Raw genomic sequence first — 23868 nt, 5'->3', positions numbered from 1 at the left:
AAAGTTTTTTTTTTTTTTTGTTATGCCAGAGCCTCGCAGCACATATTCTAGCAATTCAAACTTACATCGCAGTCTGTTCATTATCAAAATATAATAGTCAACCAAACATTTAAGAGGTTACACTGGTCAGTTTAAATAGACTGTAGTATACCGGATCACTCTGCTGTTATGCCATTTGGATTTGTGCTGAATGAGCCGTGAGCAATAACCTCCAAATAAATCTAGCCAAAGCCGCACTCGCTCCATCATCATATGCACGCACACACTGTCATGATCTAATGCACTGTATGCCGGATATTTAAAAACAAATAGGCCTACCGGAACGCAAAAATTCAAAATCTGACATTTTCTAGAACAGAATCCAGCAGGATCAAATTAAGTACTGGTCATACTAATCATATAAAAATATTTAATGTGAGCAGTAGTGTGTTTTACTGCAGCAGCGCCGATGGAAGCAGTTCTCTTACTGCTCAGCACAGCCACACGCGTGCCACAGTTACGTTTGGGATCATTTCATTTTAAATGCCATAATGTCAGTTGAAAACATTGCAATTGTGTTTTAAAATACAACAACGAGCACCACGAAACCATTTAAAGAGGCGCGTTCAGCGGTCTCCGTGACGGGATAGGAAACAGTCAACAAAGTAAAATGATCTCAAACATACAGTGCTCTGATGATTTCTCCATCCAGCTAGGTTCTTCTACAAGTACCCCATCAACTTTGGTCAGAAATCTTGGTGTAACCTTTGATGACCAGCTGACCTTCAAAGACTACATTGCAAAGACTGCTCGATCTTGCAGGTTTGCATTGCACAACATCAGAAAGATCACGCCCTTTCTAACGGAGCATGCTGCACAACTTCTTGTCCAGGCCCTTGTCATATCTAGGCTGTACTAATTCAATGCTCTTCTAGCTTGACTTCCATCAAGCACAATTATACCTCTACAAATGGTTCAGAATGCAGCGGCATGACTGGTCTTCAACGAGCGAAGCCTCGTGGTACCGTCACAGAGAGGCTCAAAATCACTTTCCAGAACATTCTCGTTCACTATTCCTGGCTGGTGAAATGATCTTCCCACCCCTATCCGGAATGCAGAATTTTTAAGCGACAGCTGAAAACTCATCTCTTTCAAAGCTACTTAACTTCATCATAAAAAAAAAAAAATTCTTTCTCTTTATTTATTCCTTCCCTTTCTAGCTTGTACTTATTTGAACAATGCCTGAAACTTGGTATTACAAGCACTTCCTGTGTATGTTTGCATCTTTAAGAAGAATAATTTTTTATGTATTCCCCAATTGTAAGTCGCTTTGGATAAAAACGTCTGCAAAATGACTAAATGTAAATGTTTTCACAGTTATTAACGTTTAAGTTTTTCACTTTTTTTATTTTAAGTAATGTTCATTCATAACACTAAGTTGTTGGCATTAAAGGGATAGTTCACCCAAAAATGAAAACTCTGTCATCATTTTCTCACACTCAAGTTGTTCCAAACCTGTATGAGTTTCTTTCTTTTGTTGAACATAACATATTTTGAAGAAAACTGGTAACCAAACAGGTGACAGTAGCCACCGACCTCCATTGTATGGAAAAATACTATGAAAGTCAATGGTTACCAGCAACTGTTTGGTTACCAGCTTTCTTCTGAGAGCCCCGGAAATGTGAAAAGGATCCTTTAAACAGTCTGATCGCACACCTTATTTCTCTTCTCCAGAACTTCATTAGGGTTCGTGTTCAGAGGAACAAACTGGTTTGGATCTTCAATGCGGATCGGAGTCCCGCTGGTGTTTCCATTATCATCTGACTTCATCCACTGCAGAGATGGAGTAAAAGAGATTTAGTACAGAATTCAAGAAAAAAAATACAGGTTGAGATTTTAAAGCCCTCTGAGAGCATTCAGAGTTGGCGTAAAGTCTAGTGACAGCTGTTTTAAAAGAGTTGTAACAAATTCTCTCAAAGTTGAACTCATTCATACCAAGTACAAATTTTTGCCATGAAAACATTTGCACAAATGTCTAGTTTTGAGCTAGATCTAGACTTGGCCAAGTCTGACATTTCATTCTTGGTGAAAGTGCAGCACAGTTTCATCTACCACACACACTGAAGCATGCGTGACACTCGTGGTGTTTTCAGTGTCTGCAGTCTCATTATACGAGGACGTGAACACATGAACATCATCTCCAGAGTTGCTTTGAAAGTCAAATTCAGTAACATTTCACCATTTCCTTTGATAAAAACTATCATCATACTGTGTATATATATATATATATATATATATATATATATATATATATATATATATATATATATATATATATATATATAAAAACAGAAATGTCACAACAACCTGTCAAAATAAGTTAGGTTTAACTTAAGGTAGAAATATATCACTAAAGTACAGTAGATTGTACATCTCAAAAGAAATAATAATATGATACAATTAACCCTTTATTTTATAATCACATTTTTTCTGTTTTAATTTTAACAGAGAACCTCTGCAGTGCAGCATTTTGTTTGTCAAAAAAAGAACTATTAAAATTTCCATTTGATGACAATTTAATTAAATTGTTCATGTTTCATGCCTTTAATTTGTATTAAGTCATAAATCCATAAAATTTAAACAGACATCAAATAATTTCTAACAAAATTCAAAGGAATGTTTAATAAATTACAAAATTTTAAAGTTTTATGAAAGCATTTGAGTTAACATGTTTTATGATTATTACATTTAATTAAACATTTCAGTATAAAAAAAAAAAAAAATCATAGGGTTCTAAAGATGTAATATTTGTTCAACTTTTAATAAATTACTGTTAAAGAGATACTCCATCCCAAAATGAAAATTTTGTCATTAATCACTTACCCCCATGTCGTTCCAAACCCGTAAAAGCTTTGTTCATCTTCGGAACACAATTAAAGATATTTTGGATGAAAACAGGGAGGCTTGAGACTGTCCCATAGACTGATAAATAAATAACAGTGTCAAGGTTCATAAAAGTATGAAAAGCATAATCAGAATACTCCATCTGTCATCAGTGATTCAACCGTAACATTATGAAGTGATTAGAATACTTTTTGTACACAAAGAAAACAATATATTGTGGACCTTGACACTGTTATTTATTTGGCAGTCTATGGGACAGTCTCAAGCCTCCCTGTTTTCATCCAAAATATCTTAAGTTGTGTTCCGAAGATGAACAAAGCTTTTACGGGTTTGGAACGACATGGGGGTAAGTGATTAATGACAAAATTTTCATTTTGCGTTGGAGTAACCCTTTAAATTGTATACATTTCACTTAATTAAACGTGCCTTTTTATTACTTAAATTTAATTAAACGAGTAAAATAGAATTAAGAAAAATTCAAATGGAAAACACAGAACTTGGGGAAAATAAAACAGAATTGGAAATTATTTTTTTTTTGGTTAAACTTTTCATAAATTGTTAAACTGAGTTTCATGATTTCAATTACATAGAAATGTTTATCAAAGTCTTTTTATAAATTTAATTTAATTTAATTTAAATTTAAGTTAAACATTAAAATGGAATCCAGAATATATAAACGGGGAAAAAAAGTAATACAGAATAATATCTTAGGGCCCTAAAAATGCAGGCAAAGCTCTAATACTAAAGCCTTGACCACTAGAAGTCAACGGGAACGGTGTTTGGCATCAGGCTCGAAGGCAGTGGCGTCCTCCAGTCAACTGACAGAAGTAATGAGGCTTCAAAACTTTTTCTGTGATGACAGAAATTTGAGTTGATTTCATCTGCAGCTAGACTGTTAGGTACATGCCCAGGAAAATAACCACATTCTTGTTGTTTCACATAATCCACCAGCAGACCTTCTGATAAGAAAGATTTACTACTTTTACAGCAATCCCCTTTTTTTCATTTAAAAGGCTTCCAAAAACTGGATTGCACAAATCTCAGATCACCATAACAGAGACGAACTGAGTCTTACCATGGTCTTGGTGCGTCCGTTCTCCTCACTCGCCCCGTCCGACACGTTCACCTTCATGTAGCAGTTGGGTGAATTGAGCCAGCGTGTTTTCTCTCTCTGCTGTCGCTGCTGCAGTAACTTCAGTGGGAAACGTGGAGTATCATCGTCATCAAACATGAAAGTGGTCACTGTTGCAGGAATCTCCACTTCGCTCTTGTGTCGCGGCTTCTCCCGCACAATGGGGTGCCGATACGTGTAGCCTGTCCTGTAACCCTGAAAGTAAAAAATAAATATTTATAATATACATGAAAAAAAAATGTGACAAACTCCAAACTTAATAATGAAGAAAAAAAAAAAAAAAATATATATATATATATATATAATATATATATATATATATATATGGAAATAGAAACACAAAGTAAAAAAAACAACAACAACAAAAACAAAATTATAAATAAATAAATTATTATTTAAAAATCTATAAATAAATAAATAAAACTAACAAAAATACATGGAAGTATAAATACAAATATAATAGCCCAAATTAAAATGGTGTGAATACCCACACACACATACATACATATATATATATATATATATATATATATATATATATATATATATATATATATATATATATCTATATATATATATATATATTATTTTTTAATAAATGGCAAATGATATATAATATTCATATATAATACTAATACTATTATAATTATATTTAATTAAAATTATAAGGATGAGACCTATTTTTAAATAATTTAATTGCCACAGTACACACACACACACTAATAAAAAGCAATAATGAAAAGCTAGTCAAATTCTAGTAACTGTAAGGACGAGACCTATTCTTAAATCAATTTAATTGCCTTCTATGAATGAGCTTAATGAATAATTCAACTGAATTGGTTTATATAATGAGCCGCTGCTTGGAAACTGACTTGGCAGAAAGAAACTGCACAAAAAGTCAAAGGTCCATCTGCATTTCAAGTGCATTATGTAACCATATGCTGAAACTCTCCAAAAAAGCTGGTTACGGCGACTCACTGAGCGTCACACCATATCATTATCATCTTCCACATCACTCCATTCTTCTGCTGCGGCTGAGAAAACAGACTTTCCACATGCCTGCATTCTTCCCTATCTCACACGGACAGAGAGAGAGGAAGCAGTGCAGTCTGCACAGCTGGAGAAGACGGACAGAAAGAAGAGAGGAATTTTGGCAGAAGTGCTCTTCAACTCCAGTTTGTCTCTCTCTTAACATCTGTCTCTTTCTGTCTGCCTGATATGAGGGAGGAGGGCAGGAAAAGAAAGAGGCTAAAAGATGAAGAAAGAAGTGATTTTCCAGTCTCTCTGCGGTGATTATTCCTCTCAAACACAGCTGGACTAGTAGTAAGTAGTCATTTAGCAGATGCTTCTGGCTGTTATTGGCTCAACTGCTTGGTCTAAAGCAGAGTTCATACACCCGTCCTCTGTATCTGTATCACACTGGGAGACGACTGAGACAAAGCTCACTGGCAGTAAATGTAATCGAGTCTCACACAAACACATACCAGGTTGTCCAGCATTCTCATGAGTGACTCGAACTCCAGTTCTCCCAGCCTCCACTTGTGCTGAGAGCCCATGTTGACCCCGGCTTCTGCCACCCCCTGTGTCCGAGTTTTATACTTCTCCAGATCCAACACGATCAGGTTCTCCACTCCTCCGGCGCATGACAACGCATTCACCTACACAGATACAAATGTGCTGAATTTTTACAGAAATGTACTGGTTTTATTGAAATGTACTGCCATATCAGCTAACAGATACAAAAAGATTCAGGATTTAGTAAACAATACAAACTTATAAAATAAATGAAAACATTTACTAAAATTTAAATGAACCACAAAAACAGAGTCCTGAACAATTAAAACAAATTCAAAACAAAAATGAATTCAGAAAAATGTATAGAGAAAATAATAATAATAATTTTTCATGATAAAAACATGTTTACAGACAAGCTGGTGCTACAGTATTGACATTTGGTGCTTCTACACTCTTCATTAAATACCTGTGAGTCAGTCTAGTATGGGCTATATTCTGTTAGCCAATTGTATTTTTAGTTTAAAAAGCATCACTAAAATCCAATAAACAAAATGTAAATTTGTAGAAGAATTAAGAAAGGTTTACTTGTGTTTGACAGGCAAGCTGAGCGTTGTAAATGTAGTGAAAGGCCTCTTCAATGGTCTCCCCGAGAGCTACAACCCCATGATTCCTTAAAACCAACACCTGCAACACACACAACACGTACGTAATTATCTTGCACATTTATAATCTTAACTGCCCTTTACACTTTCATTCTCAATGGCAAGTACCGAATTGTTGCATTTCAGCTGTAAGACAGGAGGCAGTTTACCTTTGTTGATGGTCCGAGGGCTTTCTGGAGCTCTATGCGCTCCTCTTGCTCATCCAGACTGCCTTGGTAGTTGTAATATGCAATGTCACCCAGGATCAGAGCCTCCTGAGAGATGGGCAGAAGGCCGCACTTCATAGACGACACCTGACATGGCGTAAGAGATTAATGCAATCATGGTGATTTAAAAAAAGTCATTATTTCAATATAAGCTACATATTGCTTTGAAATTGGTGATAGTGTGTATGGAGCAGAAGCAGGTGGGACTGGACAGAGACTTACAGCAGCAGTGGCTGGTGTGCGTATGTGAATGATGCAGCGCACATCAGGTCTCACGGAGTAGATGGCAGCGTGAGGGCTGAAGCCGGACGGGTCGATCTGCAGGTTGGTGGAGCCCTGATCGATCACGTCGCCAAGAATATTTACCTTCACCTAAAGAATGTAAGAAATACAAAGTAGTTTATGACTGAAGATGATTGGGAAAATGTAGGGTGAATACATTGAACCCTCCTAAAACACACACACACACACACACACACACACACACACACAAAACTGAGGCTACACAAGAGTTAAGAAATTAATATTAGCTTAGATATAGTATCTGACCGCTTGTATCCGATTGCTTTTTAAACAAACCAGAAGTTTCAATACACATCCTACACTATCTCTCATTTCCTTTTAATCCTGACACTGTGCACCTAATCAGGAAGGAACTGTCATCGGAGATACACAGAGAACCGGTGGATGATTCAGTTAATGTTTTTAAAAAGCATCCAGTTCCTGGTTATGTCAACAGAGGTTGGCCAAAGGGGAAAAAACCTCAGGAAGTTTACAGCCTTATTAAGCTGATTTACACTAACGTTCAAAGGTTTGGTGTCAGTAAGATTTTTTAAAGAAATTAATATTTTATTCAGCAAGGATGCATTAAATTGATCAAAAGTGACAGCAGAGAGTAGATCATTTCTATTTCAAATAAATGCTGTTCTTTTAAACGTTCAATTGATCAAAGAATCCTTGAAAATCAGCTTCGTCACCACAGGCATAAATCACATTTTCAAATATATTCAAACAGAAAACAACTATTTCCAAATGCGTTTTTACTGTACTTTTGATCAGACATGATGAGCATAAGAGACTTCAAAGAAAAAAGAAAACTTACAGACTCCAAAGTTTTAGTAGTAATCTATTTTAGTATTAATTATTAATCAATTATTGGTTGTGTGTGTGGTTTTTGGAGTGAATAAGGCTCAGACAGAACGCGTTTTTCAGGTTTGAAAACATGAGGTGCACCGCACTGCCTTTTTTTGGTAGACTTTTTTTAATTTAGAAAAGAGCAGAGCGCTGCGGGTTTTTTAATTTTCTAGGCAACCACCAAATCAGCAGTCTTGTCAGTCTAATCAAGGATTACAGCACAAGCTCTCTAAAATCTTTGGTTTGCTGTTAAGTAAACTGTCGTATTAGCAGGAACCTAAAAAAAATACAGCTCCGGGTAACCGATGACAGCCACCACATCAAGTTTCTCCTCCATCACTGCATTCTCCTGACATTCCCAGCAACTGTAAACTTCACAACGGAAGTCCCGCCTCTCCATTCATTTGATTGGACAGTGAGAAAAAAAGAAAAAAAAAAAGAAAATGTGAATGACGTCGGGATCTTTTCAGCTCAGATTTTATTTTTGTCAACTTCAGGAGCTCAGAGCACTCCTACAAAAATGTGAGGTGCATAAACAGAGGGCAAAACTCTCACTGCCAATAGAACCAAATAAAACGTGCGTTCTGTCTGACCAGGCCTACTTGTGCATGTATGATTCCTCTAGAGCTCTGGGTGAATATCAAACTGCATCACATGCTTGCCCTGTAACAAGCCACCCAACATACCTTTCACATACCCGTCGATGCCGCACCCCACATCACTGCCAGCTCAAAATAAACACGCTGTCCCACTGCTGTTAATTAGCTCAGAATGACATCCATCCTCATACAGATCATATTTATACAGTCACTAATATCATGTGACTGTTTTGACACAAAAACAAATGCCCCATCTTTCTCGTGCAATTCTTAATGCAGCGGTTACACATCGACTACTAGCACATCTCACAGGAAGTCGATCCACTTCTGTATGGACATCTGTTGTATAATGCCACCACACTAATGCTAATGGACTGAAACAGGACCTAGCTGTTCTCTCACGTGATGTCAGGAAACTGTGGCAAAATCTTGCATCTCATTTGGAGAGAGTTGTTGCTTCAAGTTGGTCTTAGCTTATGTAAAAAAAATAAATAAAAAATGGTAAGAGTAGGGTAAATCCCAGAGGAAAACTAAACTTATGCTTTGTGGTTTGATTTCTGTTGTACGTCCTCATTCACCTTTTTTGTTAAACAGTCCAGCAAAAACACCAATATAATCGTCTTTACAAATAAAGCACATCCCTTGATTTTTGATGAGTGAAATAAACGTATTGCACAGTGCATGTAACAGCAATAAAAAGGAAACAAAATTACAAGTTACATTTCCTGTTACATGAACATTTGGAACGGTTTACAGCAGTTGCTCCACAGACAAGAAATCTCATGGCACATTATGTAATAGTTATAGTGATGCTTGCCTTAGCAAAACACTACTAGCAAAACGTGTTGCCACATTTGCTGTTTTTCGGCAAGTTTAGTTGGTAAAATCCAGTCTTTCAATAGGAATCCATGGGATTGGGAACTTGCCATGCATATTTCGCCACGGGTTCAGGTTGGATTCACCATGTTGACCAACAGAAAGCTGCTTGGTTTGAAAGTGACGTCTGTGTAAGATGTGTTTCCAGATTGAAACACTACTGACATTATATAATGGACATTTTAGCCTGCAAAACTTTGCTAATGTGAATATACTTTTAAAGGCACAATATGTTGGCTCTTTTGAATACCTACAATATCCGTTCATCAAGGCAGTGAGTTTTGCACAGATATTTCCTTCAAGAAGTGCTAAAATCTAGTGTTAACATCATGTTGTTCTTTGTTAAGAGGGTTTAGTGAACTAATGAGTGTAGAAGAGAGACTGTGAAAGTGACAGAGGGTTAATAAAACTCTGACCCAGATTGCTGGCCTGGTTCCAGCGGGGCACCAACCCCACGGCCACGCCCACAGAAGAGGAGAACAGGAGTTCTGAATGACTGTGTCAACAACACTGATATCTCTCTCTCTCTCGTAATACACACAGAGACAAAAAATCCTGTATGTTCTGCCTATGCAAATGAGATGGGTCTTTATCTAACCATCACTGTCTAAAACACACTGTCCATGTAAAGAAAAAGAAACTGGACAAACCTGTACTGTGCAAAAAAAGGTCAATATTATTAGCATTATTAATACTATTATAAATTACCAAGAGTGCATGACCAAAAAAAATCTGGTTTGCTATGATCCTGAAACGGCACAATGATAAGTGTATTTTTCATTACCGTGAAAAATGTATTTGCTGTGGCAGTGGTTGTAATTCAACTCCAAACACAATCCAGCATAGCGTGGCATTTAAAACAGCATTAGCCAGCACAAGAGTGCAAGTCAGATGCGGATACTGCCACTGTTTGCCTCAGGCGCCTTCAATTCTGTTTACTGAGTCATAAATGCTGCAGACAGGAGGACAAATGTGCTTCACAAATTCATTCCAGTGTTAAATCACCTGATTGGCAGGAATTTGTCAAAACAGCATCAACCACAAGCAGTGGATCAAAACTCATTCATATGCCGACAGGAGAGAAAAATGCTCAAAAATTAAACCTTAAGAACTGGTTCAATTCGTCACCAGCTAACTCGTGGTTTGCAGATCCGAGCCAGAAATGAACTCCTAGCAGGGGCGTAAATGCAGTCGCAAATGCTTGTATAAACTTGATATGTGCACTTTTGCTCTATGGTGAAAAAATAAATAAATAAAAAAATAACTCAAGGGAATTATAATGTTATTACCTCATTAAACCAAATGTGTTAAGGTGGATAGCTTTTAACACAGATTAAAAGCTTTGACTTTAACAGAATCTGATTTGACTCCAGAATCAGATCCAGTCTGAACAAGTGTAGACAAATCGGTTGGCCATCATGCCAGATCAATCAATACTCCAGGGTTTCTCAATCATGGTTCTGGATTATATCAGCATCTTATTAGCAGATAAATGCCAAAACATACTTTTTAATATTTTTGAGAAATATCCTTTCTAGGAGTAAACTAGGGTGTGCGTACAGTGTGCATGATGTAAATATTGTCATTAGGATAGTGGTGCTCATCATAGGTGTGCCTTGAGTGTTTTTGCACAGATTAGTTTGTCCACAAGGTGGCGACAATATCTAGGGTTTTTTCACGGTTAAAAATAAAAAGACAGAAGAGATGACAAGATAACCTACTGAAGACGCTACAAGAATAGACATTCGCGTTTATGAGCACTTGTGTGGGTTAAGAGATGCACGCATTTCTAGTTTAAATGAGTACAAAAACATTTTTCTCTTAACTTCAGGATCGAAATAGCACAGACACTGGACAAAGATGAGACTTTTTAGTGCACTATACTGTGTTGAATACCTGTGTTTGCACATGCTCAAATCAAATGACGTATGCTTAAAAAGGCTACATGTTCGGCTAGGCTTTCATGTCAAAACTGAAGAATACTTTGGGCTTTTTACCGGGGTTTTCCAGGACCGGGATTAAGAACCACCGCAATATGATTAGAAAATAATAACCATGAACAACTACAGGCACTAAAAGCCTCCCACTGACATGAACACACAGGCTAGTACAAATCCAAAACCCACTCTTGAGATTTCAAAGAAATAACTGGCTGATTAAGCTCACGTCAAACATTGGCAATGAGAACTGAGCTCAGTCAAGGTCTGCCAATGCATTCCCTCCGTGCACGCCACATATCAGACTTAAAAATCCCAAACACACAAAGGAAAACACATATTATTTAGCTCTGGGCAATATTATTGTCTCATTAATAATTTAAACAGGCTGCTAGACCATTAAAAAAAAAAAAAAAATGCAACAGCAGCACAAACTATAACCTGAAGCGATCAAAACGGAAGCATTAAGTAAATATTTATCATTTAATCAACATAAAATTAACTGATAAATGAATTCCGATGGTAAGAACCACACAAGACTGAATCTAATCTATCTGAAGTCTTACTGGTATGTGAGTTCAACTAAAGCCACTGCTCAAAGTGACCCTGGCAGCCCTGTGGCATGATGAACCGCTATCAACTCTGCTGTGATAATGCAAGACAGACAGTTTGTTTACCAGATTGGACGCAGAGGCCTCAGAGAAGGACAGTCCTCTGGGGATGATGAGGATATGATCCTGCTCCTTACTGACACGAACCTACAAGTTTTAAAATACACAAATAAGCAGCTGTTTTTCCTCTCCTGGTCAAGTTAGCTCAGGGTTTCTTAATCCATTCCAACAAGCATCCAGATATTCAAAATTATTTCCTTGTTTAGCAAACCTGGCTGTAGATGTATTAACTACACCATTATGAAGACAGAAAGCATCTTTCTCTATTAATAGCCATTCAAAAATAGTGTGTAATTTAATAATAATATAATTTAATTTGATGATGAATGGAAAAGCAGATATCTTTCTCCATGTATTAAACTGGGAGTGTCTAATGAGTGGAACTGCAATGTTTATCGCCTACAGGAATGGATTGCGAAACCCTGGATTACACAATGTACAATGCTCACTTTCATTTCCTTGTTCTAAAAAAAAAAAAAATCCAAGAATAATACTGTGGAGCAATATTAATGATAGAAAGCTGCGCCTTACTGTGATGTAACAGTTTGTGAAGTGGGCCCAACTGAATAGGTCCACTAGTCTGTAGAGGCTGGCCAGTTTGGAGCGGATCTGTTTCTCTCCCTTCACCACAGTACTGGACTCCATGCTGAACATGTCGTTTATTGGGGTCACCATTGCCAAAACCAAGAAAAAACAACAAAAAACGTAACAAGGAATAATTCAAGAACAGGTTTGACCAATTTCATGAGACTGAATTCAAATAAAGATGTATTTGAAAAAAAAAAACAAGATGTTCATTAGGCATCAATGAGTAAGCCCACTAGAGAGAACAACTTTTGACATTTCAATACTGCTCTCAAGGGAAAATGTAGAACAAATGAGTGTAAATCGATACCTTGATACCAATCAAACTCAGACTAAAGCAAGTGTTGTGACCTGATTAACTGATAACCTAAAGAGTGTCCATTAAACACTGATATGCCTGAATCTAATAAAGGTGTTTTAGTTAGACTGATGTAGTTTATACAGCTAAAACACTCCAGTAATCATTTTACTGTAGCTTATTTAGCACCTATAGGGGTTCTGGTCAAAGAAGAATAAGAAAATCCAATAATAAACAGTCAGCATTTCACATCTATAATACACAGACTTTTTAGAATGGCAGTTAAAGCACTTTGTATATTACAGAACTCCAGTTGCAAAATAAAAAAAATTAATAAATAAAACTAAATAAACATCCTAGAACTCATTCTAGAGCTCCAGTTGACTACACATTCCAGAACTCTAGAGTTTCACTTGGCTAAATGTTACAGAACTCATTTCAGGCCTCTAGTTATTACAAGTATCAGGAACTCATCCTCAAACTCCAGTTTACTTCCCATTCCAGAACTCTTTCTTGAGTTTCACTTGGCTAAACGTTCCAGAATTCGTCGTTAAACTCCAGCCCACCAAACATTTATGAACTTAGTCTTGAACATTCAAGAAACATTCATTCTTGAACTCCAAATGATTAATGTTCCAAAACACAACTTTACTAAACATTTCAGAAATCATTCTAGAGCTCCAGCTGACCAAACATTCTAGAACTCAACCTTGAACTCAAGTTGACAAAATATTCCAGCACGTTTTCTAGATCTCCACTGGCTAAGGGCTCCAGAATTCAACTCTGAACTCTAGATGGCTAAACTTTCCAGAACTCATTTCAGACATGCAGTTATTACAAGTTTCAGGAACTCATCCTTGAACTCCAGTTGATTAAGCATTACAAAACTCTCTCTAGCACTCCACTGACTAAACATTGAGGAAACATTCATCCTTGGATCTCCAGATGGCTAAACATTCCAAAAGTGTTTCCACAACTCCACTTTACTAAAGATTCCAGATCTCATTCTAGAGCTTCAGTTGACTAAACATTTCGGAACCCATCTTTGATCTCCAGTTAACTAAACGTTCCAGAACTCATCCTTGAACTCTAGACAACTAAATGTTCTAGAGCTCTTTTCAGAACTGCACTTGACTAAATGCTATGGAACTCATTTCAGAACTCCAGCTGGATAAATCTAGAGATTGAGAACTGCTGCTTTCAAATTCTCCACTGAACAGACCTCATAAATATGTTTAAATGTGGGTAGCCATTATTCGACAACCATGACACATTTTAAATGGCCCGATTTTGCAACTCAGTTTACATAAATGGTCTGGAAAAAACTGGGGAGGGCATTGTCATTTTGGAATGCTTGTCTACATAATATACCAAAGTCTTATTTCTGAATATCATACTTTTTCCATTATATGGCCTAGATAATGCTCTAGACCTGTGCATAGTCTACAGACACCTATGAGATTTAGGCGATGACTATGAAAGTACAGTAAGCACTGAAAGGGGTTCACTGAAGTTCTGCTGATTAGTTCCGCATAGCAGAGCGCAGAGAGAAAACAGACACATGTGCAGAGGGGCTGGATGGGGTGATAAGGGAGGAAGAAGTAAGATGAAAGAATGCAAAGGCTTTCCTGAGTCGGCTGGTCGTATTTCCTCCCTCAATATCTGTTTATGGGAATATCTATTACTTAGCGACCTTACTATTACTCAGAGACCTTTACAACTCTGAACAGGTGGAGGAGTGGGGCAGTCTGAAGGACTGGAGGAATGTTGTAATCTGTTGCAGTGTACATGAGACGCACCATGGTGACACTCACTGAGGGGGGAGGTGGAGAAGCCGGCTACAGAGCTGGCCATGAAGAAGTCTGCGATCTGCCGCAGAGCGAGCAGCTCTGTGGGGTTGTTCCCCTTGTTCATCTGTTCCTGGATCAGTCCCTCTAGCTCATCCTTAAATGCCTGAAAGAGAAAGAAAACCTGAGATTAGAGATGACTCACACACAGTAATGAGAGATGGACACAGAGCTGTAATCCTCTCACGCTCCTGCATGTTTAAACCTTTTTTCCACTTGTATCTTGACAACTAGTTAAGTCTATTAACCCATAGGCCTACTCCACTTACTCTGAAAAGCTGGAGGAGACTCTCTACAGACAAAAGCAAGGCAGTGAAGGATGAAAGTACCATCTTATATTCTTTGGGTACGTCCAAAAATCATTTTAGCCTATGGAACTTTGCAGAAAAGTTTATTTTCAATGTTTAGGAAAGAAAATCACCCGTAAGTGTTTTTTTAAGCAGAACAAAGCTCTTCTGTATGATGCATTGTCATTCTGCACACCTGTTTGGAGTCTCGGGCACAGGGTGATCAAAGAGCTCAGATGACAGAATGAATCACAGGATAAACAGACTCTGACGCTCTTGTGCTGCGGGTAATGACAGAGGAGAGTCAAAATGACACAATACCTCAGTTATGATGACTGTTCGTTCTTACTGTACAGTTGCATACAGACATACAGACAGGTGTGAGTAAGTGTCTGGATGTGAAATGGGGCATGTACAACTTCACTCTGCACTGATGATACAAACATGCAAACTGTATGCAAACACATATATGCACATATCAGAATAAGGAAGGTAAGCTAGTCTCAGCAGGCACACTCTATTCACTGATGTCCTGATGTATTTTGCACAAAATGTCAAGCAATAGTTAAAATCTGCAGATTTAAATGGACTGATTGGCTTTATGCAAACTGCAGGTACTGGAATAAATAATGGCTTATTGAAGTTTGTTGATTGTAATAAGCATCACCGAATCGTTAGGTTTGCCAAAGTTTGCCAGGTTATTGACATCAAATCTCTGAGAGGTACTTTGAGGATGTTAGTAAAAGTTAACTAGTTATTTACAAATAGAAATGTTCTGCTTTGAGTGTAAAATAAATAAATAAATGAACAGTCAGGTTTCTGCCAATTTCTTCTGTTTACCATAGAGATTTTTCTCCCCATGCTGGCCTATTATTTCGGCAAACAAATACTGTAGATAATTCTTCCTATAAACAGCAACACACACACACACACACACACACACACACACACACACACACACACACACACACACACAAACTAATTGTTTCACATCTAATTGGGTCATTCTTGGCCAGAATTTCATGCAAGTTGACCAAGTCTGGCTATGCAAGACTACAGGAAAACAGCAATCTGACCTGTAGATTCCTCCTCAAATCTACAGATTCTCCTTCCATTTTGGGATGTGATTTTGACTGATCTGTGTGTCCCATAAAGCACTTTAACTTCCCACCGATGTGGCATCCTGATACGCACCACAGAATTGGAGAGATTAAGCTAAATAAAGTCTGATTTCCATAGCGAGAATCACCAGGCAGCCACAGGGAAGTGGGCATGGTGTTTGTGTATCCATGTGTGGGGCTGTCTCTGCCAAACTCTCAACGAGTTTGTGTGTGTCAGTGAAGTTTGCTGGGGCTTGATTACCTAATCTAGGGTGAAACTAACTACACAGGAAGCAAATTAAATGGGCCTTTAAGTTTGTTTGTTTTTGAATGAGAGCCTCATTCATCAAACCTACACTGAGAAAACAACGGGAAAGAGAGAAGTCATAAATTCATGACATTAATGCACATGTAATAGCCCCAAAAGTTACATTTAGGGGTTGTGAATCTTAAATGTAAAAGTGCAGCATGTTCACAGTTGTTCGGTAACATTTTCGCCCAAATTTCACTCCTTCAGTACGGGGAATAGTAAAACTGATGCTTGTCTTGAACTAAATGAACTAAAATTATTGAACTAAATATGAAAATATTTAAATATTTCAGCAAAGTGCTTTAGAGGTCAATCGCATCTTGACTGAGGCATGATGAAAGATTAACCACGGGAATCATCAAACCTGCAGCCAACATGCTCGCATGGGGATACACCATCACAAAAACACGGGCTTAACATGCCCACACTTGTCACTAGATCAAAGCGGTGACAATCTAACCTCATAACAACACAAAACATAGTAACTACATTAATATCAAACCATAAAACTGTATCCGTCATGGGGGAATTTGTGGCTCTTATCTGAGCTTTGTGACACGGTATGTGGGCCAGAGTCTGTATTGATCTGCTGTCCATTCACCTCACATGGGCCACACTTCAATCGAAGCAGTCCGAGCCAAAACTGTCTAGCCAAAGTACAAAGGTTAGATGGAGATATCCTGGGCTCTAATTCCCTCTGCGAGTATTAAATTATGCTTGAATGAGAACCGGACGCCAGGGACAGGGTATGAACTGCACAAATTACTCTCAAAAGTAAGTGTCCCCACCAACCCAAACCACAGTGCTCTTGGAAAACAGCTATGACTTTGGAAATGGTGTGTTTTATTGCTGAAGAGGGAAACAGAGGGGAGTGGGGGAACTAAAAATAACCCAAGAGAGGAAATTCAAGACAAATTCAATTGTGCCATTACAGTTTAATATCATTAACATGTTGTTTAAGTAAATATCAGTGGTCTCTCAGAGCAAACCACTATTTTTCCACAGGTTCCTGAGCGGGTTACGCTGACGCTGAGATGTCTTCATTTGTTTTGGTTGTGACAGCACAGATGAGGTCTAAGCATAGCAAACTCTGCCCTGCCTATAATAGTCTGACTTTAAACACAGTCCACGGATAGACCTGTAATTTAAGCAGTGCTCTTCCACATGCACGCACACATGCATAAAGCCCACAGAGAAAGAGAGGGAGATGAAAGAGAGGCTTGTTGAATCAGCTCTGATAGTGCAGACGTAAACACACAGGCCTGTGTGCTGATACACCTGCTGCCTACCCTGCCTGGCTCCTCTCCATACAGAGTGAAGGATGAGTGAGAGGAGTATATAGTGTGTCTCAGAAACACGTGCTCGGACAGCTGCTGCTAATAAAGCCCAGCAGCGCTGCCGTAATTAACCTTAACTGTCACTCCGCCTCTGGTTTTATCACAATCATAGGGATTACAGTGACAGAATCTATTTCACTTTCACATACTGTGCTCAAACCCTACAGAGCTTGTCTAGTTTTTTTTTTCTTTCAAATTAAAGTAGTTCAGCTTTCTCAGATTTTCCAAACTAAATAAATAAATAATAATAATAATAATAAACCTACATTTTTATAATTTATATTTTTATAAATTATACTTTTAATTTAACATTTATTTATATTACATAATTAAAACAAAATTACAGCTTTATTTTATTAAAATAAATCATTTTGCACACATTTTTTCATTTGATGATTTTCCTTACAACACAAATGTGCAATAACAGCTGGATATTACAGTTATTATAATTCTACAAGAAACTTCAAGAATCTAAACTCCAAAACAGCATTAAGTTCATAAACGCAAGGCAAAAGATCAAGGATTGGTTTATGATTTTAAACCCATTCTTACTGATGATACCAACATTATGGCAAATCATTCTTGCAATTTCGAGTTAAATTAGTTGAAGTATCATTATCATATTATGAAAGTTGAATTATCAAACAAATGTCAAGAGATTTTGCAAGGTCTAAAATAATTATTTTTTATGTTTTTGAAAGAAGTCTCCTAGGCTACATTCATTTGATTAAAAATGCTTTAAAACAATAGTACAGTTAAATATAATTACAATTTTAAATACATTTTTCTATTTTAATATATTTTAAAATGTCATTTATGCAAAGCAAAATTTTCAGTAACTGTTCATTCTCAAGAAATATTTATTATTATTATTTTGAATGTCAAAAAACGTTGAAAACAGCTTAATTTTAATATTCGAAACCATGATTCTTTTTCAGGATTCTTTGATGAACAGAAAGATCAAAATAATTTATTTTAAATTATAATCTTTGAAATATTACAAATGTCTTTGTAACCAGTTGAATGTGTTCTTGCTGAATAAAAGTATTTTATTTTTGCAAAGTGAGGGATGAGATGGATTTATTTGCTGTGATAATCGAAAGCAGTGACAGATGCCATCCATACAGCTTAACTTGTATTGAACTGAACGTTCCTTTAAACACAGTATGTTTTTTGCTGAAATGTCTGCAGGAGTGTAATCTGTGCAGTATGTTCACTGTAATCTCTCCAGTGTGTGTTAACTGTAATCTTGTGTGTGTGTGTGGTTGCTATAATCTCTCTCTACTGTATGTCAGAGGTGCTTTGCTGGCTGTATTGTGTTTATAAACAAGATGTGGAAGTCGGTGTTGTGCGTGTAATAGGGTGTGGTCTTCCAGATGGCTTTTATGGTGCAGCTGTGGCTTTGTGTGTACGATTGAGTTGTAACTCAAAACATCACACCAAACACACAATTAACTGACTGACAGACCTACTCATCTGACAAGAATAAACAATAAATCTTTCATTGTGAACAAAGAGGACGTGTAAGGTGCAACCAGCTGGGTTCAAAACCAGCTTTAGAAGTTCATGCCAAGCTTTGAATGTACACTTCATGGCAATGTGGCGTTTACTCTAAACCACATGGCTCGAGACAACCTATAAAATCTATACATAAACACTTTTACACTGAAAGCACATTCTTGCTGATTAAATCAGTGGAAAAGTGGAAAAACATCCCTGTACAGTACAATAACTTCACAAAATCTTTTAAAAACACGCTCAAAAATAAAGGTTCCAAAAGGTGTTTTTTGCAGCAATGCCATAGAAGAACCATTTTTGGTTCCCTAAAGAATCTTTCAGTGATCATTTCTGAAAATAACCATTTTTTCCTTAGTGTGAAGAACATTTCTAAAGAAGCTTTTTACACTATAAAGAACTTTTTGTGCATTGAAAAGGTTCAATGGGTGTTTAAGATTCTTCATGGAACCATAGATTCCAATAAAGAACCTTTATTTTTAAGAGTGAATAAAGTCTCTTTTACTGGCATTGATGGTTGTATGAAGGACCTTGGAACATCCATGGAACCTTTTCATTGCACAAAAGGTTCTTTATAGTGGAAGGTTTTTTTCTTTCTTTTCCATTTGTTTGTTTTTGTTTTTAAATATATATATATTTTTTAATTTCACACTAAGAAAAACAGTTCTAAGAACTATTTACTGAAGGTTCTTTGGGGAACCAAAACCAGTTATTTTATGGTATCCCAGCTAAAACCCCTTTTGGAACCATTTTTCCACACGTTTTTACATGTGTTCTTCCCAGGCAAAAATAATTGCTTATTAAATTTCTCATTATTCTATATTATTTCCAAATATTGGATTCAGCCTTTTTATCAACTTGTTTCTTTCAAAACACTTTATATTTCTTTTTGGAACTAACTGATCATAGGCCTCGTTTTTTGAGTGAATATTTCCAAATTTATCCACAATTAATGCTTTTTACTCAAAAATTGAGGAGCATAATCTCAAATCAGTGAGGCCTATGATAAATCAGTTCCAAAAAGAAATACAAAACCTGTGGTAATTAAAAGAACTCACGTTGATAAAAAGACTCAATCCAAGATTTGGTGAGAAACAGCATAAGCAATTTTTAAAAGCTTTTCAAAAGTCATTTCAGTGTGTGTGTATTCTTACTGGACTCTGTAGTATCTGTGTGACCCTTTTCTTCTGCTCCATCATGTTGAAGTCTTGTCGCAGGTCGGGTGACATGTTGCGTGCACGCAGGTATTCAGGGTCGTTTTCGTTGATGCGGTCGAAGTAGCCCTCCCTTTTCCCCATGCTTGGGGGCGGAGGGGTCGTCACCACCCCCTGTCTCAACTCGTCACTCATCTCTACTGTTTTTTCCTGCTGTCTTCACCTGGAGAGAAAGAGAGAGATTTTGCTTAAGCATGTGCATATTCTGTGTGGAAATGTCATCATCCATGAAAAAACTCTAAATACTTATTTTTGCACATCCCTAGTAAACATCGAACAATACATACTGCACCGACTGAATTAAAAACCCTGAGAGAGGAAGTCTGTGCACTTGATTTGACAGGCAAAACAGTCTCGATCAGTAATGCCCCAAGGACAAACTCATCATCCCACACAAACACGCACCTAAGTGCACCGATCAATACAATCAAAAACCCAGCAACTGCACATTAGCTGAACTCGCTTGCTCAGAGTATCGCTATTCACAATGGACTTTGTTCACCTTCAAAAAAAGAAAAAGAAAAGAGTGGCTGTCCTGCCAACAGTGAAGGGTGGTGTCAGGTCAACCAACAGGAGGGCAGCACTATCCTATAACACTATCAGGTTTAGTTAAGCCTGATTTCTGTTCTCTCTCTCACACACACACACACTATTGTCTCAGGCATGTGCATTTCTCTCTCTCGTGTAAGTAAAGCTGTAAAGCATTAAAAATGACAGATCACTCAATTTCTCCAGATGGCTCACTACCGTTAGTTGGTAAGATTTTTTAAGAAATTAAGACTTTTATTCATCAAGGATGCATTAAATTGTTAAAACGTGATCGTAAAATGCATTTTTAATGTTACAAATTATTTATATTTCAAATTAATGTTGTTCATTTAAACTTTCCATTTATCAAAAAATCCTGAAAAGATTCAAAGAAAAATATGTAGCAACACGACTGTTTTCTACATTTATAATAATAATAACAATAATAATAATAAATATTTCTTAAGCAGTAAATCAGCATATCAGAATGATCTGAAGGATCACGTAACACTGAAAAATTGAGTAATTATTCTGAAAATTCAGCTTTGCATCACAGGAATAAAATACAACGGAAAACAGTTAATAATATTTTTACTATATGCGATTTCTCTGAAAAACATTTAAAAAAATCATACAGATTAGGGCTGGGCGATATGTCAAAAATATCTTATCGATAATCGCCTTTAAAAATATGGCGATATCCGATAATAACGTCTACCTAAGATTAATTTCCTTAATTATAACAGTTGCAGCGTTGTTTTTAAACTTATAGTCAAGCTACGTATTTGATATTTATCACGTATGACTAAATCATCCGCCCCCTGCTGAGACACTTCAAACGCATACGACCATAATGTTTTTGAATTGCTTGAATCACTTTGAAAAGGAAGGTATCTTTAAGGGCAACATATGCAGAACAAATCTGTCATATATAGGCTATATCTTCATGACTAGCACAGTCGCTTATGCAGCCGCTCACAGCCTTTTGTGGATCTGTAAGTTGCAATATTTTGTTTATATGTTTATTGTGTATATATTATTCATATCTCATAAAAGAAGCATTTGGTTGAGTTAAGCTGCAGAAGCGCTTCACTATGGTGATTATCTATTAAATACAAACAATAATGCAGAATATTAATAACTATGACTGGGACTGGCATATACATAACATTATAATGAGGACACTATAGGAAAACGCTGTGAATTTTTAGAGTTTAGTTGCCATGTTTCGCTGCGGGATTGTGGGCATTGTGCTTAATTCTACACATTCCCGCAGGTTTCGTGATTATAAAGCGGGAAATTCCCACAAACATTTATGCACTATAGCATGCAGGTTGAGTCCAAACTGATTATCAGAGCAGATCAGTCGTTTAAAAGTGTCTGTGAGATGGAATTTCACAAACAGTGAGTGATTGAGCGGTACTGTGTCTTCTCCCACTCTCTTAAAATGCACAAATAGCTTCACATCTATAATATCACGTTGAGTTTGCTCTGCAAGCGAGCTGCACGCAAGACTATCGCGTTTCGGACAGTTGATGGAACTGTCACTTGCACGTCATTTTAAGTCATGCCACTTTAACATTCAAGCTATTTTAACCTACTTTAAGTACTCGCACACTCTCTAAGAGACTGTCTTCAATGCACTCTCTGCCAAAGTGTGCACAGCCGCCTCTCAAACAGCTTGCGACTCTCGAGTGTCAGATTGAGTTAGTACATACTTGCTTAAAATCACTTCCTTATTGTCCAGCTATTCCATTTTTTTTTATCTATGGCACATGCATTTTTATATGTAGCCAAAGTAATGTTGTCCAATGACTTGTTTGCATTATTCAGGCATTATTTATTTTTTATTTTTATTTTTTTTAAAGCAATAGATTTTTGGCAACACTTTACAAAGCAACAATTTTTAAAGTCTCATTTGTTAATGCATTAATTAACATGAACTAACAGAGAGCAATTATTGTTACTATTATTGTTATTAACTTCAAAGAGAATCTATTGTTCTTTAGCATCGCTGGTGCTATGCCATGACCCTACCCCCACAGCAAACAGAACCGAACCAAACTGAATCAAGTCTCCAAAACTGTGATATGAACCGAACCGTGGCATTGGTAAATAGTTACACCCCATTATTCAACAGGTGAAAAAAGAAAGTTTGATCAAAGTAATAGCACACCTCTCCTGACCAGACGGCATGATTTGAAGAACAATTCATTCATGGGGTGAAGTTGCCATCAGGGGTTTCTTCAAATCCCTCGTCCTATATGAGTAGTCTTAACAGTGATGCTTAGCAAACTCCAGACATTCAGCTGGGACTGTTTTCAAATCACTTCTGCTGTTGTGCCAGACAGTGTCAGGCATCCCCCAGCCCTCAGTAAAAGCTTTCACCTGTACCTCTCTAGGCTTTCACACTCGCTCTCTTCTGCGATTCACTCTGGAGGGGTGGGGGGGATTCTTTTCTCTTCTGTACGTCGCTAAGCTGCTCATTCAGGTCAAATGGCACTTGGAAAGATGGTTCAGATTAGAGACACACAACCCTGCCAGAAAACACACACACATACAGACTGAGGGTGGGCTCAATAAAAGAGCTCAAGCCAACAAAAGGCAATACTACACCACACATTTTTAGGTGTCTGAACACACGTGCAAGAATTAAAACAAAGCAAAAAGCCTATTAATCTGAATAAGAGTTGCATTCTTGGTGAAAAAGCCAAATAAGCACAAACATAAATGCTAAAATGGATCAAATAAATTGAAAAAGGTGGAGCTTCTTATGTTTATTTTAGTCAAGACAACAAAACCGCACGCGTACACACAAAGCTCACATGTTCAACTTATTATGCAATATTCAAACCTAGCAAGCGCGTCTAGTGAAAACTCTCATGTGCTGATGGATGACGACAACTCTGACACACCCACCCAGAAACAGAAACACAACATGCAGGAAGGACTATTAAACAACAACAGGTGGGTGGACATTACCACCGCAGTATGTGTCCCATAAGATCCAGAAATGCAGTTTAGTCAGCCTTATTTTGTTTCAAAGCTGTTATGACCACCTTTCTTCTACATAACATAAAATGAAATGCTTATGATATTATTTACCATAAAATGAAAGTGAAAGAGGAAATACACCTTTAAAGTAGTCCATATAAATTGTGTGTAGTTGTACAGTAGTCCATATAACTTCTAAATATACACTACCATTCAAATGTTTGGGGTCAGGAAACTA

The 23868-nt window shown here is 37.1% G+C and overlaps 1 protein-coding gene across 9 annotated transcripts in view; it reads right to left on the bottom strand.

Annotated features, from left to right (window-relative positions):
- The window catches only part of LOC109058568 (gamma-adducin-like), an 83055-nt gene that overhangs the window by 6639 nt on the left and 52548 nt on the right, over positions 1-23868 (bottom strand). For 5 of the 9 annotated variants that reach the window (XM_042712094.1, XM_042712097.1, XM_042712093.1 and 2 more), the window contains exons 2-11: positions 20049-20271; positions 14297-14451; positions 12147-12297; positions 11622-11702; positions 6621-6770; positions 6342-6485; positions 6116-6214; positions 5500-5673; positions 3959-4210; positions 1696-1812 (exon numbers count right to left, since the gene is read on the bottom strand). In XM_042712094.1, coding sequence (XP_042568028.1) covers positions 1696-1812; positions 3959-4210; positions 5500-5673; positions 6116-6214; positions 6342-6485; positions 6621-6770; positions 11622-11702; positions 12147-12297; positions 14297-14451; positions 20049-20243 — 1518 coding nt within the window. In that variant the 5' untranslated portion in view covers positions 20244-20271. Of the gene's footprint in view, positions 1-1695; positions 1813-3958; positions 4211-5499; positions 5674-6115; positions 6215-6341; positions 6486-6620; positions 6771-11621; positions 11703-12146; positions 12298-14296; positions 14452-20048; positions 20272-22812; positions 22980-23030; positions 23174-23868 lie in introns of those variants that run through there. The other 4 variants (XM_042712100.1, XM_042712102.1, XM_042712096.1 and 1 more) reach the window with 3 other exon arrangements.

The sequence above is a fragment of the Cyprinus carpio genome, chromosome A22, assembly GCF_018340385.1.
Source record: "Cyprinus carpio isolate SPL01 chromosome A22, ASM1834038v1, whole genome shotgun sequence".
NCBI classification, from domain to species: domain Eukaryota; kingdom Metazoa; phylum Chordata; class Actinopteri; order Cypriniformes; family Cyprinidae; genus Cyprinus; species Cyprinus carpio.
The sequence above is the reverse complement of the archived record's forward strand: the minus strand, read 5'-3'. Positions and strand labels throughout refer to the sequence as shown.